This window comes from Triticum urartu, chromosome 5 (assembly GCF_003073215.2).
Source record: "Triticum urartu cultivar G1812 chromosome 5, Tu2.1, whole genome shotgun sequence".
In the NCBI taxonomy this organism is placed as follows: Eukaryota; Viridiplantae; Streptophyta; class Magnoliopsida; order Poales; family Poaceae; genus Triticum; species Triticum urartu.
The window spans coordinates 475,787,624-475,799,930 of NC_053026.1; the positions used below are offsets into that span (position 1 = coordinate 475,787,624).

The following is a 12,307-nucleotide window of genomic DNA, read 5'->3' on the forward strand; positions in this document are numbered from 1 at the left end:
GCATGTACAAAACGGACAATGGTAGCATGTTCGTGTGTTACAAAGTTGGCATGGTATCATTATAATAGTTGCGGGAGAAAGTCTTCACTTTTTCTTCGCTTGTGTCATTTGCTTATTGCGCCGTAACCATGGATAATCTTCATTGTTTATCAGGATGTTTGGGTCAGCCTTGACATTGAAGGGAGGAATTTCATGAAACTTTTCATACTTCAGACATGTCTGTCTTGCCGTCCACTCCCAGGATGTCCCTTTTTCTTGAAAGAACTATGTGGCGCTTTGGCTCATCGTATGATGTATTCGCTTCCTTATCTTTTCTTTTTCTCACTTTGGTAGACATGTCCTTCACATAGATAACCTGTGCCACATCATTGGCTAGGACGAACGGTTCATCAGTGTACCCAAGATTTTTCAGATCCACTGTTGTCATTCCGTACTATGGGTCTACCTGTACCCCGCCGCCTAACAGATTGACCCATTTGCACTTAAACAAAGGGACCTTAAAATCAGGTCCGTAGTCAAGTTCCCATATGTCCACTATGTAACCATAATATGTGTCCTTTCCGCTCTCGGTTGCTGCATCAAAGCGGACACCGCTGTTTTGGTTGGTGCTCTTTTGATCTTGGGCGATCGTGTAAAATGTATTCCCATTTATCTCGTATCCTTTGTAAGTCAATACAGTCAAAGATGGTCCCCTGGACAACAAGTACAACTCATCACAAACAGTGTTGTCACCTCTGAGACGTGTTTCCAACCAACTGCTGAAAGTCCTGATGTGTTCACATGTAATCCAGTCGTCGCACTGCTCCGGATGTTTGGAGCGCAGACTGTTCTTGTGTTCATCGACATATGGGGTCACCAAGGTAGAGTTCTGTAGAAATGTGTAGTTTGCTTGAGACCAAGAATATCCTTCCCTGCATATTATTGAGTCTCTTACAAGAGTGCCTTTTCTAGTCAGTCTCCCCTCATACCGCGATTTAGGGAGACCTATCTTCTTAAGGCCAGGAATGAAGTCAACACAAAACCCAATAACATCCTCTGTTTGATGGCCCATGGAGATGCTTCCTTCTGGCCTAGCGCGGTTACGGACATATTTCTTTAGGACTCCCATGAACCTCTCAAAGGGGAACATATTTTGTAGAAATACGGGCCCCGGGATGACAATCTCGTTGACTAGATGAACTAGGACGTGCGTCATGATATTGAAGAAGGATGGTGGGAACACCAGCTCGAAACTGACGGGACATTGCGCCACATCACTCCTTAGCCTTGGTATGATTTCTGGATCAATCACCTTCTGAGAGATTGCATTGAGGAATGCACATAGCTTCACAATAGTTAATCGGACGTTTTCCGGTAGAAGCCCCCTCAATGCAACCGGAAGCAGTTGCGTCATAATCACGTGGCAGTCATGAGACTTCAGGTTCTGAAACTTTTTCTCTGGCATATTTATTATTCCCTTTATATTCGACGAGAAGCCAGTCATGACCTTCATACTCAGCAGGCATTCAAAAAAGATTTATTTCTCTTCTTTGTAAGAGCGTAGTTGGCAGGACCTTTATACTGCTTTGGAGGCATGCCGTCTTTTTCGTGCAAATGTTGCAGGTCCTCCCGTGCCTCAGGTGTATCTTTTGTCTTCCCATACACGCCCAAGAAGCCTAGCAGGTTCACGCAAAGGTTCTTCGTCACGTGCATCACGTCGATTGAGGAGCGGACCTCTAGGTCTTTCCAGTAGGGTAGGTCCCAAAATATAGATTTCTTTTTCCACATGGGTGCGTGTCCCTCAGCGTCATTCGGAACAGCTAGTCCACCGGGACCCTTTCCAAAGATTACGTAGTGTAAATCATTGACCATAGCAAGCACATGATCAACGGTGCGCATGGCGGGCTTCTTCCGGTGATCTGCCTCGCCTTTGAAATGCTTGCCTTTCTTTCGACATTGATGGTTGGTCGGAAGAAATCGACGATGGCCCAGGTACACATTCTTCCTGCATTTGTCCAGGTATATACTTTCAGTGTCATCTAAACAGTGCGTGCATGCGTGGTATCCTTTGTTTGTCTGTCCTGAAAGGTTACTGAGATCGGGCCAATCGTTGATGGTCACGAACAGCAACGCCTTAAGGTTAAATTCCTCCTGTCTGTGCTCATCCCACGTACGTACACCGTTTCCATTCCACAGCTGTAAAAGTTCTTCAACTAATGGCCTTAGGTACACATCAATTTCGTTGCCGGGTTGCTTAGGGCCTTGGATGAGAACTGGCATCATAATGAACTTCCGCTTCATGCACATCCAAGGAGGAAGGTTATACATACATAGAGTCACGGGCCAGGTGCTGTGATTGCTGCTCTGCTCCCCGAAAGGATTAATGCCATCTGCGCTTAAAGAAAACCATACATTCCTTGGGTCCTTTGCAAACTCATCCCAGTACTTTCTCTCGATTTTTCTCCACTGCGACCCGTCAGCGGGTGCTCTCAACTTCCCATCTTTCTTTCGGTTCTCACTGTGCCATCGCATCAACTTGGCATTGCTCTTCGTTTCTGAACAGATGTTTCAACCGTGGTATTATAGGAGCATACCACATCACCTTCGCAGGAACCCTCTTCCTGGGGGGCTCGCCGTCAACATCACCAGGGTCATCTCGTCTGATCTTATACCGCAATGCACCGCATACCGGGCATGCGTTCAGATCCTTGTATGCACCGCGGTAGAGGATGCAGTCATTAGGGCATGCATGTATCTTCTCCACCTCCAATCCTAGAGGGCATACGACCTTCTTTGCTGCGTATGTACTATCGGGCAATTCGTTATCCTTTGGAAGCTTCTTCTTCAATATTTTCAGCAGCTTCTCAAATCCTTTGTCAGCCACAGCATTCTCTGCCTTCCACTGCAGCAATTCCAGTACGGTACTGAGTTTTGTGTTGCCATCTTCGCAATTGGGGTATAACCCTTTTTTGTGATTCTCTAACATGCGATCGAACTTCAACTTCTCCTTTTGACTTTTGCATTGCGTCCTTGCATCGACAATGACCCGGCGGAGATCATCATCATCGGGCACATCGTCTGGTTCCTCTTGATCTTCACCAGCTCCCCCCGTTGCAGCATCACCCTATTCAGGGGGCACATAGTTGTCATCGTACTCTTCTTCTTCGCCGTCTTCCATCAAACCCATATTTCTCCGTGCCTCGTCCAAACATTATAGTGTGGCATGAAACCCTTGTAAAGCAGGTGGGAGTGAAGGACTTTCCGGTTAGAGTAATACCTCGTATTCCCACATTCAGTGCATGGACAACACATAAAACCATTCTGCTTGTTTGCCTCAGCCGCATCGAGAAACTCATGCACGCCCTTAATGTACTCGCGGGTGTGTCCGTCACCGTACATCCATTGCCGGTTCATCTGCGTGCATTATATATAATTAAGTGTCCAAATTAATAGAAGTTCATCATCACATTAAAACCAAAGTGCATGCATAGTTCTCATCTAACAACATATAGCTCTCCAGAGCATCTAATTAATTAAACCATACATTGAAACTATGTAAAACATTTCAATGCGAAAACAAATGCGATCATAATCGCAACCAAGGTAACAATTGATCCAACGGCATAATGATACCAAGCCTCGGTATGAATGGCATATTTTCTAATCTTTCTAATCTTCAAGCGCATTGCATCCATCTTGATCTTGTGATCATCGACGACATCCGCAACATGCAACTCCAATATCATCTTCTCCTCCTCAATTTTTTTAATTTTTTCCTTCAACAAATTGTTTTCTTCTTCAACTAAATTTAACCTCTCGACAATAGGGTCGGTTGGCATTTCCGATTCACATACATCCTACATAAATAAAATCCATGTCACATTGGCCGGCATAATTTTCATAAACAATAAATGAACCAATAGTTATAAAGATAATATATATACCACATCCGAATCATAGACAGGACGAGGGCCGACGGGGGCGGATACCAAAACCATCGCACTATATAAGATGCAATAATAAAAGTAAGAAAATAATACAAGTATCTATGTAAACATACAAGTAAGAATATTTTTCCTTTCAGAAAGAAGATAAAACAAGAGGCTCACCACAGTGGTGCCGGCGATGAGCTCGGCGCGGGTGATCGACGGCGGTGAAGACGGGGACGGGGTGTGACGGACCGCTAAACCTAGACAAATATTATGGAAATGGAGCTTGGAGGTCGAGCTTGGAGAGGAGAAAGCTTAAGTAGTGTGGCTCGGGCATTCCATCGAACACCTTGTGTGCATAGGAGGTGAGCTAGAGCACCACCAAGCCCTCTCCCCCTCGGCCAGAGAAAAACAGAGCACTGGGGTGCTCTGCTCGCGAGCGAGGGGTATATATAGGCACCTCATTGGTCCCGGTTGGTGACATGAGCCGGGACTAAAGGGGAGCCTTTGGTCCCGGTTCAAGCCACCAACCGGGACCAATGGTGGTGGGCCAGGAGCGAGGCCCATTGGTCCCGGTTCATCCCACCAACCGGGACCAAAAGGTCCAGATGAACCGGGACCAATGGCCCACTGGCCTGGCCGCCCCCCGGGCTCACGGCATTGGTCCCGGTTCTGGACTGAACCGGGACTAATGGGCTGACCCGGCCTGGACCAAAGCCCTGTTTTCTACTAATGTATGCATACATGCATTGCAATTAATACATTGGTAAACATAAACTTTTGAGAAAAACAAGAGCATTAATTAGGTGCTTTTACAAATTACAAAAAATATTCCACCACTCACCATCTATCTTGATTGGTGAGATTTTTGAATTGAGCATTATAAACCAAAAAGGAGGAAGTACTATGCAGTTCAAGGACTACACCCACAGCCACAGGTCTTCACTCGAGCGACCTCGATCTCGCTCCAGTCGTCGTACGGATTTGTGACTTTTGGCCTTGCTCGATTTTATGTATGCCAAAAGCAGCCACATGCCCAAATGGTTACACACACGGCTGCGACAGTGCGTGTATGCATTGGCTTGGCCGATGGAGTTGAATGACACGGCCAGCTTGAGACAGTGTGTCTGCATGGCACGCGCCAAGAAATCAGTGAGTTCACAGCAACTGTTGCCCAACTGGAGTTGCGTGTCCGCCCCCCTCCCGCGTCATCCGCTCTCGGGCGACCCGGGGGCGAAACCCTAGACGCAGCCGGTCCCCCGCTTCCCCTTCTCCTCCTTCCCCGCCGCCGCCGGCAGTCGTCGTTGGGTTTGCCCACGCGGCGGTAGGCGGCGGCGGGGGCTTCCCCACGCACCCGCCTTGACCTCTGGAGAGCCGCCCCCCCACCCCGCATCGGGCGTCGCCGCCCGCTTTTCCCTGGTGGCCGCCGAGGCCGGCCCTCTGCGGCGGCTACCGCCAGCGTTGTCGCCCCGCGCCTGTCGCCGGGGACGGCTCTGCCCATCAGATCCGGCCGCCTTGCTTCGATCTGGCGGCTGGTGGGCCGGGGTTCGCCGGATCCGTCCGGATCTGGCCGGCGTGGCCTTGCCTCGTCCTGCCCGGCTTGGATGTTCGCGGTGTGGTGCTCCCTGGTGGCGGTGGTGTGAGTCGTTCCCCATGTTTCGACGGGATGCGTGCGGTGGGTGGATGCCGGGGCGGCGGCCTCGGGCGGTGTGCACGGCGTTGCCTCTTCGGCGGGCGATGGTCGTGGGTGCTGGTGGTCCGCGACTTCGGCCGTGCGGGCGGCAAGGTCTCGGTGGACGTCTAGTACAGTGGGTCGGGGTGCCCCGTCACCCGGCGTGCTTGCTTCGATGAAGTCCAACGCTTTCTCCGGCTGCGTGCACTCCCCTAGCCAGGTCTTTGGCTGGGTGGATGGGATGGGGCGGGACCGGGGGAAACCCTTGGTCGTCGGCGGAGGCCACGACAATGGCGGCGTCTTTGCTGGGCGCCGGTCCCCTTCTTGGAGGCCTTGTCGAGGTCCTCTCCCGTCTTTTACCGTGATCTTCCTTTGGGTGAAAGCTCTAGTTCCCCTTGCGGGCGACGGCGTCGTACCCTCGTCGCGCTCCTTCTTGAAGGCGTCGCCTGGGGTTCCCGGAAACATGGTGGGCGCTTTGCGGTGCGTGTGAGGTGTTTGGCGGCGGCATTGTGTGCAGCATTTCACCTATTCTCCGCCGGTCTTCGTCCTGTGGTAGCGCTCCTTCTGCTTGGAGATGGACTAGCGTAGATGGTGGTCGTCGTTTGGTGTCTTGATGGCGTCGATGGCGGAGGATCCTGCCAAGGTTGGCACCTCAATCTGCTCTGAAGATGGACTAGTGGAAGATGGCGGCGACGACACATGTGAGTGCGTCAGACCGGATTGTGCCCCGGACCCGGTATGTGGCTCGGTCGGGGCCTCCGGCTTTAGATGTTAGGCTTAGGTGAGAGGTCTGGGTATTTGGCCCAGCTTGCACCCCCTTCATCATATGGATAGGAGTAGTGGCAGATGTTGCCAAGATGGCGGATTCAGGCATATTATTGTACTACTTTGTAAGGTTCTTGAGAATAATCAATAAAATGGCCGTATGCATCTCCCAGATGCAGAGGCCGGGGGTCATCCTCCTTTTAAAAAAACTGTTGCCCAACTGCGCCGGAATCAATGCGCGTACCAGCTTCACCAGACTTGATGGGCCCACGCGAATGGCTCCTCGTGCAGCAGAATGCTGGGCTGTACGTGCTCGTCTGTCAGTCACATCTCTGAATCTCTCAAGTGCATGATGACAAACACCCCCAATAAACTCGATTGCAGAACGACTTCAGGCAACAAACCTAAGGCCAACTTCACGGCACGACCCCTAAACGGACGTTCGCTTTGTCCGAATTTCGTCCATTTAGGGTGGGATTTGGGGTCGTGTCCGAGCATGTCTTGATATGTGGTGGCCGTGCGCCCAGCGCGCGGCCGCCTTCATTTACCCCATTCTGTCCGTGTTTATTTAAAAAATCAAAAGAACGTTTCAAATGCCAAGTTCTAGTTCAGGCCAGCGGCCTACACGTCCATCACCGGCATCAGCCAGCGACCGGCAACACAGCCAGCCTTCAAAATGAATAGTTGTCTTCGCCGGCAACGCAGCCAGAAGCCAGCAACACAGCCGGCCCACCAAAATGAATGTTTTCTCGCCGGCACACAGCCAGCGGCCCAGCGGGCGGGCGTCACCCATGCCAGCCTCCAAAAAGAACGGCCACGGCTGATCGGACGACATAGTTCAGGCCTTCGGCTTCGAGCATCTCCTTCTGCTTGGCCTCGAACTAGGCCCTCGTATTATTGCTCATCTTCGACAAGTCCACGCTCATGATCGCAAGGGCCACCTCCTTTGCTTTGGTGGCGGCGTTCATGGCCTCGATGTCGAGCTGCCTCTGCCTAGCCTTGACGTTGTCGGCCTCGATGTCGAGCTGCCTTTGCCGGGCCGTCTCCTTCATGTCGATCTTCCTCCTCTTGGCCGCCTCCTCCATCTCAAGCTTCTTTCTTTGAAGGTCTATGTATTGCTTCATCTGCTCCTCCTTGCTTTGCCGCTTCTTCTTGTCCCTCACATCCTTTTGGGACATCATGCCATGCAAAGTGTCATGCAATGCCATGGATGAGACATCACGTATGTCATCAACCTTGGAGTTGGTCTTGCCCCTCGGCCTCTTCAAGGCCTCGCCATCTCCACCTCCGGCGTACTTGGCCGTCTTTAGTCCTCTCTTCCTTTGTAGTTCACGGTATTGGTCCTTGAACTTAGGGTAATTGTTGATGATCGTCCAACAATGCGTAAGAGTGAATGACTTGTCATTGTGCCGGGCCTTGAATGCTTCCAAAGATTGAAATACCTAAATCACATGATCAACAACAAGTGAACATGCAAACATATACACGGCCGAAGTGTCATGGCCGTGGCAAGGAAAGGGCTAGGAAGAGGAGAGCATACCATGTCCCCAACGCCGAGACCACTCACGGGCCGTGCTTCAATGCTCTCAAATGCGGCGCAATACTTGTTGCACTCTTGTTGGATGAACAACCATCTCTTTTGAATCGAGCCGATGCCACGGTTGCTTGTAAATTGGTAGGGCTCAAACATCTTCCTTTCATGGAATGTTTTGTGGACTCTCGTCCAAAAAACAATGCCCTTTTATTGCGCGCCGGTCCTCGGATCTTGGCTAATCTCCATCCAATCTTGGCAAATCAACTTGTCCTCATCTTGTGTGTATGAACCCGTGCGAATGCTCTTCCTCTTCTTTTGTGCTTCCGCTCTTTGGGTGAGCTCGTCGATGAACAATGGTCGCCACTAATATCAACGTCATTGCCTTCTTCTTCATCACCGTCACCTTCGACATAGATGTCATCGTCTTCATGCCACGAGTCACCATGGTCGTAGTCAGCACGGTCGTCGGCCTCTTCATCGGGCACGTACTGGGCGCGGCCATCCTGACTTTAGGTCTCCTCGGGGTCGTAGGCATGGCCATGCCCACTCTCGAAGATCACGTCCTTCATGTACTGGTTGTAGAAGGGGTCGTCGACCGTTGGCGTTGGTGTTGGCATTCCGTCAAACAAGACGCGGGGGGCGGCATGGTGCCCGTGAACGGTGCCCGTGCTTGCTTTTTTTGCATCTCGACGGACGCCCGGCCGCCGTTGCTGGACCCAGGCGTGACGTTGAGGTCGATGACGGCCGCGGGACGCGGTGTGGACGGCGCGAACAAGCCCACATCCGGCGACCCCGAGAAACGGGTCTGTCCGTCGTGCCTTGGCGGAGGAAAGCCGGGCGACATGGGCGCGGTCCGCGACGTCGGCGACTGGTAGTGCGGAGGCCGGGCGACCGACGAGCCTGTGCTCGCGGGGCCGGCGGCCGCTGCAGGGAACCCGGCCGGGCGGCCCATGCCAAGCATGAGGATGGCGTGCGCTTTGTTGAGGAGGTCCTTCTTCTCGTCGTTAGAGGCCTTGCGCCGCGCGGCCTCCAGCTCCTCGCGCTGGGCGGCGAACTTGGCCGCGGCGGCATTGACCTTGACGACCGCTCTCCGTTCCCTCCTCTTCGCCGATTCAGCGTCCAACTTGGTGATCTCCTCCGGTGTGCACTCCGACCGCGGCTTCCTTGGCGCCTTGGCCGCCTTCTTCTTCACCATTGTGGGCGGGTCGACGGCCAGGCCGCCGGAATTCGGCGGGGCGTCGGCCATGGACGAGGAAGAGAGGGGGTGGGTGGGAGGGACGTGGGAGGGTTTGTTGAAAATGACGCCAAATGGGCGTGGGGGGATTTGGTTTCTCCCACCGACAGGCGGGCCAGGGGAGGACAAGCGCGCGCGTCCCGCCCGTCCGAGCGCTGTCCGTTTCACCCCAAAACCGGCGCAAACTTGGGCCGCGAATGGGCTGAAAGCGGACACAAAGCGGACAAATGTCCGTTTACGGTCGCGCGCTGGGCCGTCTGGTTTGTCTGTTTTACCCCAAACGAACGAGGACGGACAGTATAGGGTCGCGCGGTGGAGTTGGCCTAACCGCACAAAACGAGGTGTTGCCACATTACACAAAATGAAGGGAGATTCTAAATGTTACCATGAATGTTACTTACACAGCTAGTGTTGCCAGTGCGTACTAACCACAAGCCAAGAAAGCGCATACACTCGGAGAGAGACGGAACTATACACTTCTTCTTTTTGCGAAAATGATTTAGATCTACTATTATCAAACTTCACCGGAAATACAAAGCACATGAACGTAATAAAAATTACTTCGAGGTTCTAGAACCACCTACATTACCAACTGGACGGGATTAGTAGTGTATATCCAACAGAAAGGGCAAATAAACACTGGCGATGAAGACGCACGCAGGACGCAGCATCCCATCGACCATCAGGACATGTTGGGTTCAGTGGACGCATGAGCTGAGGCCCAGGCATCCCATCCACAGGCTCCCTGTCTGCGCAAAACAGTCCAGTGAGCTCCAACCACGCGGCAAAAATGAAAACATTGTTTCTTTCTTGGTGGACCGTGCGGTACCTTCCTCGGCGCCCGGTGGGGGGCGAGCTCCGGCGGTGGCACCTGGTACAGGTCCCCGTTGACTGGCCGCACCACCCGCCTGGAGCCGCCGCTCTTGGCCGCGGCGGCGTCCCTGGACGCCTTGGAACGCTCCCGGGACACGTCGCCCTCGGGCCGCCTCCTCGCCTGCTTCTTGGGCGTGGGTTTGCGCGGGGGCGGCGAGTACCTGAACCACACGTCGCTGCAGGCCTCCGGCTCCGGCGTGGCGTTGCACGCGGCCGGCGGAAGTGCCGCTGTCGCCTCCGGCTCGTCGTGGTGGTAGTTGTAGTTCCACTCCCCGAACGCCGGCACGCGACGCCTCCTCGCCTTCTGCAAGACCGAACGATAATAAGGACTCCGATTCTGGGTGAGTGAGCTTGCTGGCATGGATGCCTTGGCTGGCTCACAGTCAGTCACAGGACACTTACCGCCATCTGGTTCAGCACGGAGAAGAGCAGACAGAATGAGATACGAAGAAGAAGAAGACGAGACGAAGAAGAAGGGAAGCTAGGGCCGGTGAGTGAGTGGGGCTACGAGGCTGAAGAGAATGGAATAGAAGTAGCCCGCTGTCGGCGTGTAGCCTCCGCTATAGCTCTCGTCTACTGACGCGCGAGCTTTTACTGCGACGCATCATTGAGGGCTAAATTTGGTGTTTGGACCCTTTTCAAACAGTTTAACCGGATGACCCTGTTTCAATTTTTTTTAACATTTGATCCTTTTTCTATCGCCAGGGATTTTTGACGATGGAGTAACGATAGCCGCCGTCTTCCTAACGTCACAACGCTGACATGGTAGACGATCTATCACCGGCGGATTTGGCGGTAGGATGTGCAACCCTACCGGCATGAAACTCGGCGGTAGGGTGTGCAACCCTACCGCAAAACAACAGCGACTTCTGGTTCCAGTATGAGTGAGGCCGCCTACCGCCGAGCTCTGTGGCGGTAGGGTTTGATCATAGTGCATTTTTTGCACACAACTTGTATTTTGTCTTCATTTTTTTTGCCATAGCAATGTTATAGACTTAAAAACAATAAGCATGTATCACAGCTCCATATGAATAATAGTTCAACTAAGACACATAGCACACATCCACACATGTAGCAAATAGTTTCACATAGCAAATGGTTCAACAAATACAAAATAGTTTCATGAAGCCAACATAAAAAGTTTAACTAGTTCAACGGCAGCAACTTCACTTGCTCCTTCCTCTCTTCAAGGTACGGTCCTCGTTGTTCTTTGAACGGTTCTCATACACCTTCTTCTTGCGCTGAGTCGGACGCGCTCTCTGAAACGGGGATGGACTTGCCCAATGCCTCTTCTCATGCTGGGTTGTCTAAGTTGGTGGAGGTCCGTCATCGTCATCGTACTCCTCCTCCTCATTGCTCTGTTCCTCTTCTTCCTCTTGTTCTTTTTCTGCTCCCTCCTCGTCCTCTTCTTCATCTTCACCTTCTTCCTCCTCGTCCTCCTCCTCGTCCTCCTCTTCAACCACCCTAGACGACGAGGCAGCATGGCTGGATGAAGCGAGGCTATGCATCGGGGCTGCAGGATCATAAGCATCAGCAGAGCTAGCGCACCCAAGCAGGCCCACCAGCTTGCGACATTTGTTGACGAACTTCTGCAATAAGAATGAAACAAGAACATAATATGGATCAAGCTTATGGTTACAAACGAACATGAACATAATATGTAAGTGTAGGAGTCTTGATTGTACCTTCACCGTTCCCCTCAACTTCTTCTCACCATCTTGAGTCTGGGGGATAGAACTTAGTGCATCTGAGCCTTCAAAAATGCTTTTGTTCAGCTCCAAAGACTGCAAGAGAATAGATGAGTCACAATCACTAAAGTATATTTCATCCAACCGCTGGTTGAAAACGCATGAACACAACTTACTATTCTGTTCATGAGGGGCACATACTCCCTAAATCCGCCTTTTAGCTCTGTGATGATGTCATTGTAGGCTTCATTCTCGGAGTCATCATCGTACAGTTCTTCGGCATATGCTGTCGTCTACTGGGGCCTCAGGCGCAAACGATGCTTGATGCCATCGTCGTACCACCGCATGTGATCCTCGTAGGCATCGCAGTCTATCACATTCCTCTTCACATATTTGTGAGTTCTCCGCTCGTTCCATTCCTTCACGTATTTGGCATGTTGCTCTTCAAGTCTATGATCGACTGATTCTTCTGCCTGCTCATCCTGCAAGGCATAAGAAAGATGTAGAACATCATAAGAAGGAATGTAAAACATCAAAATAAAAACACAGAAATGGAGAACAATGCACTCACAAGTGTAGGTCATAGCCACCAGTGTCGATGAGATCGCCCGGTGGGGTGCGTTACGCCTTACC

General features: G+C 51.9%; 1 protein-coding gene across 1 annotated transcript; it reads right to left on the bottom strand.

The window, feature by feature from the left end:
- Positions 1-9,606: 9,606 nt before the first annotated feature.
- LOC125556362 lies at positions 9,607-10,504 on the bottom strand. Its single transcript, XM_048719114.1, has 3 exons — positions 10,389-10,504; positions 9,943-10,290; positions 9,607-9,862 (listed from the first exon to the last, which is right to left on the bottom strand). The coding sequence occupies exons 1-3, from the start codon at positions 10,392-10,394 to the stop codon at positions 9,812-9,814; spliced, it is 405 nt and encodes a 134-aa protein (XP_048575071.1). The 5' UTR covers positions 10,395-10,504; the 3' UTR covers positions 9,607-9,811.
- Positions 10,505-12,307: the final 1,803 nt, after the last annotated feature.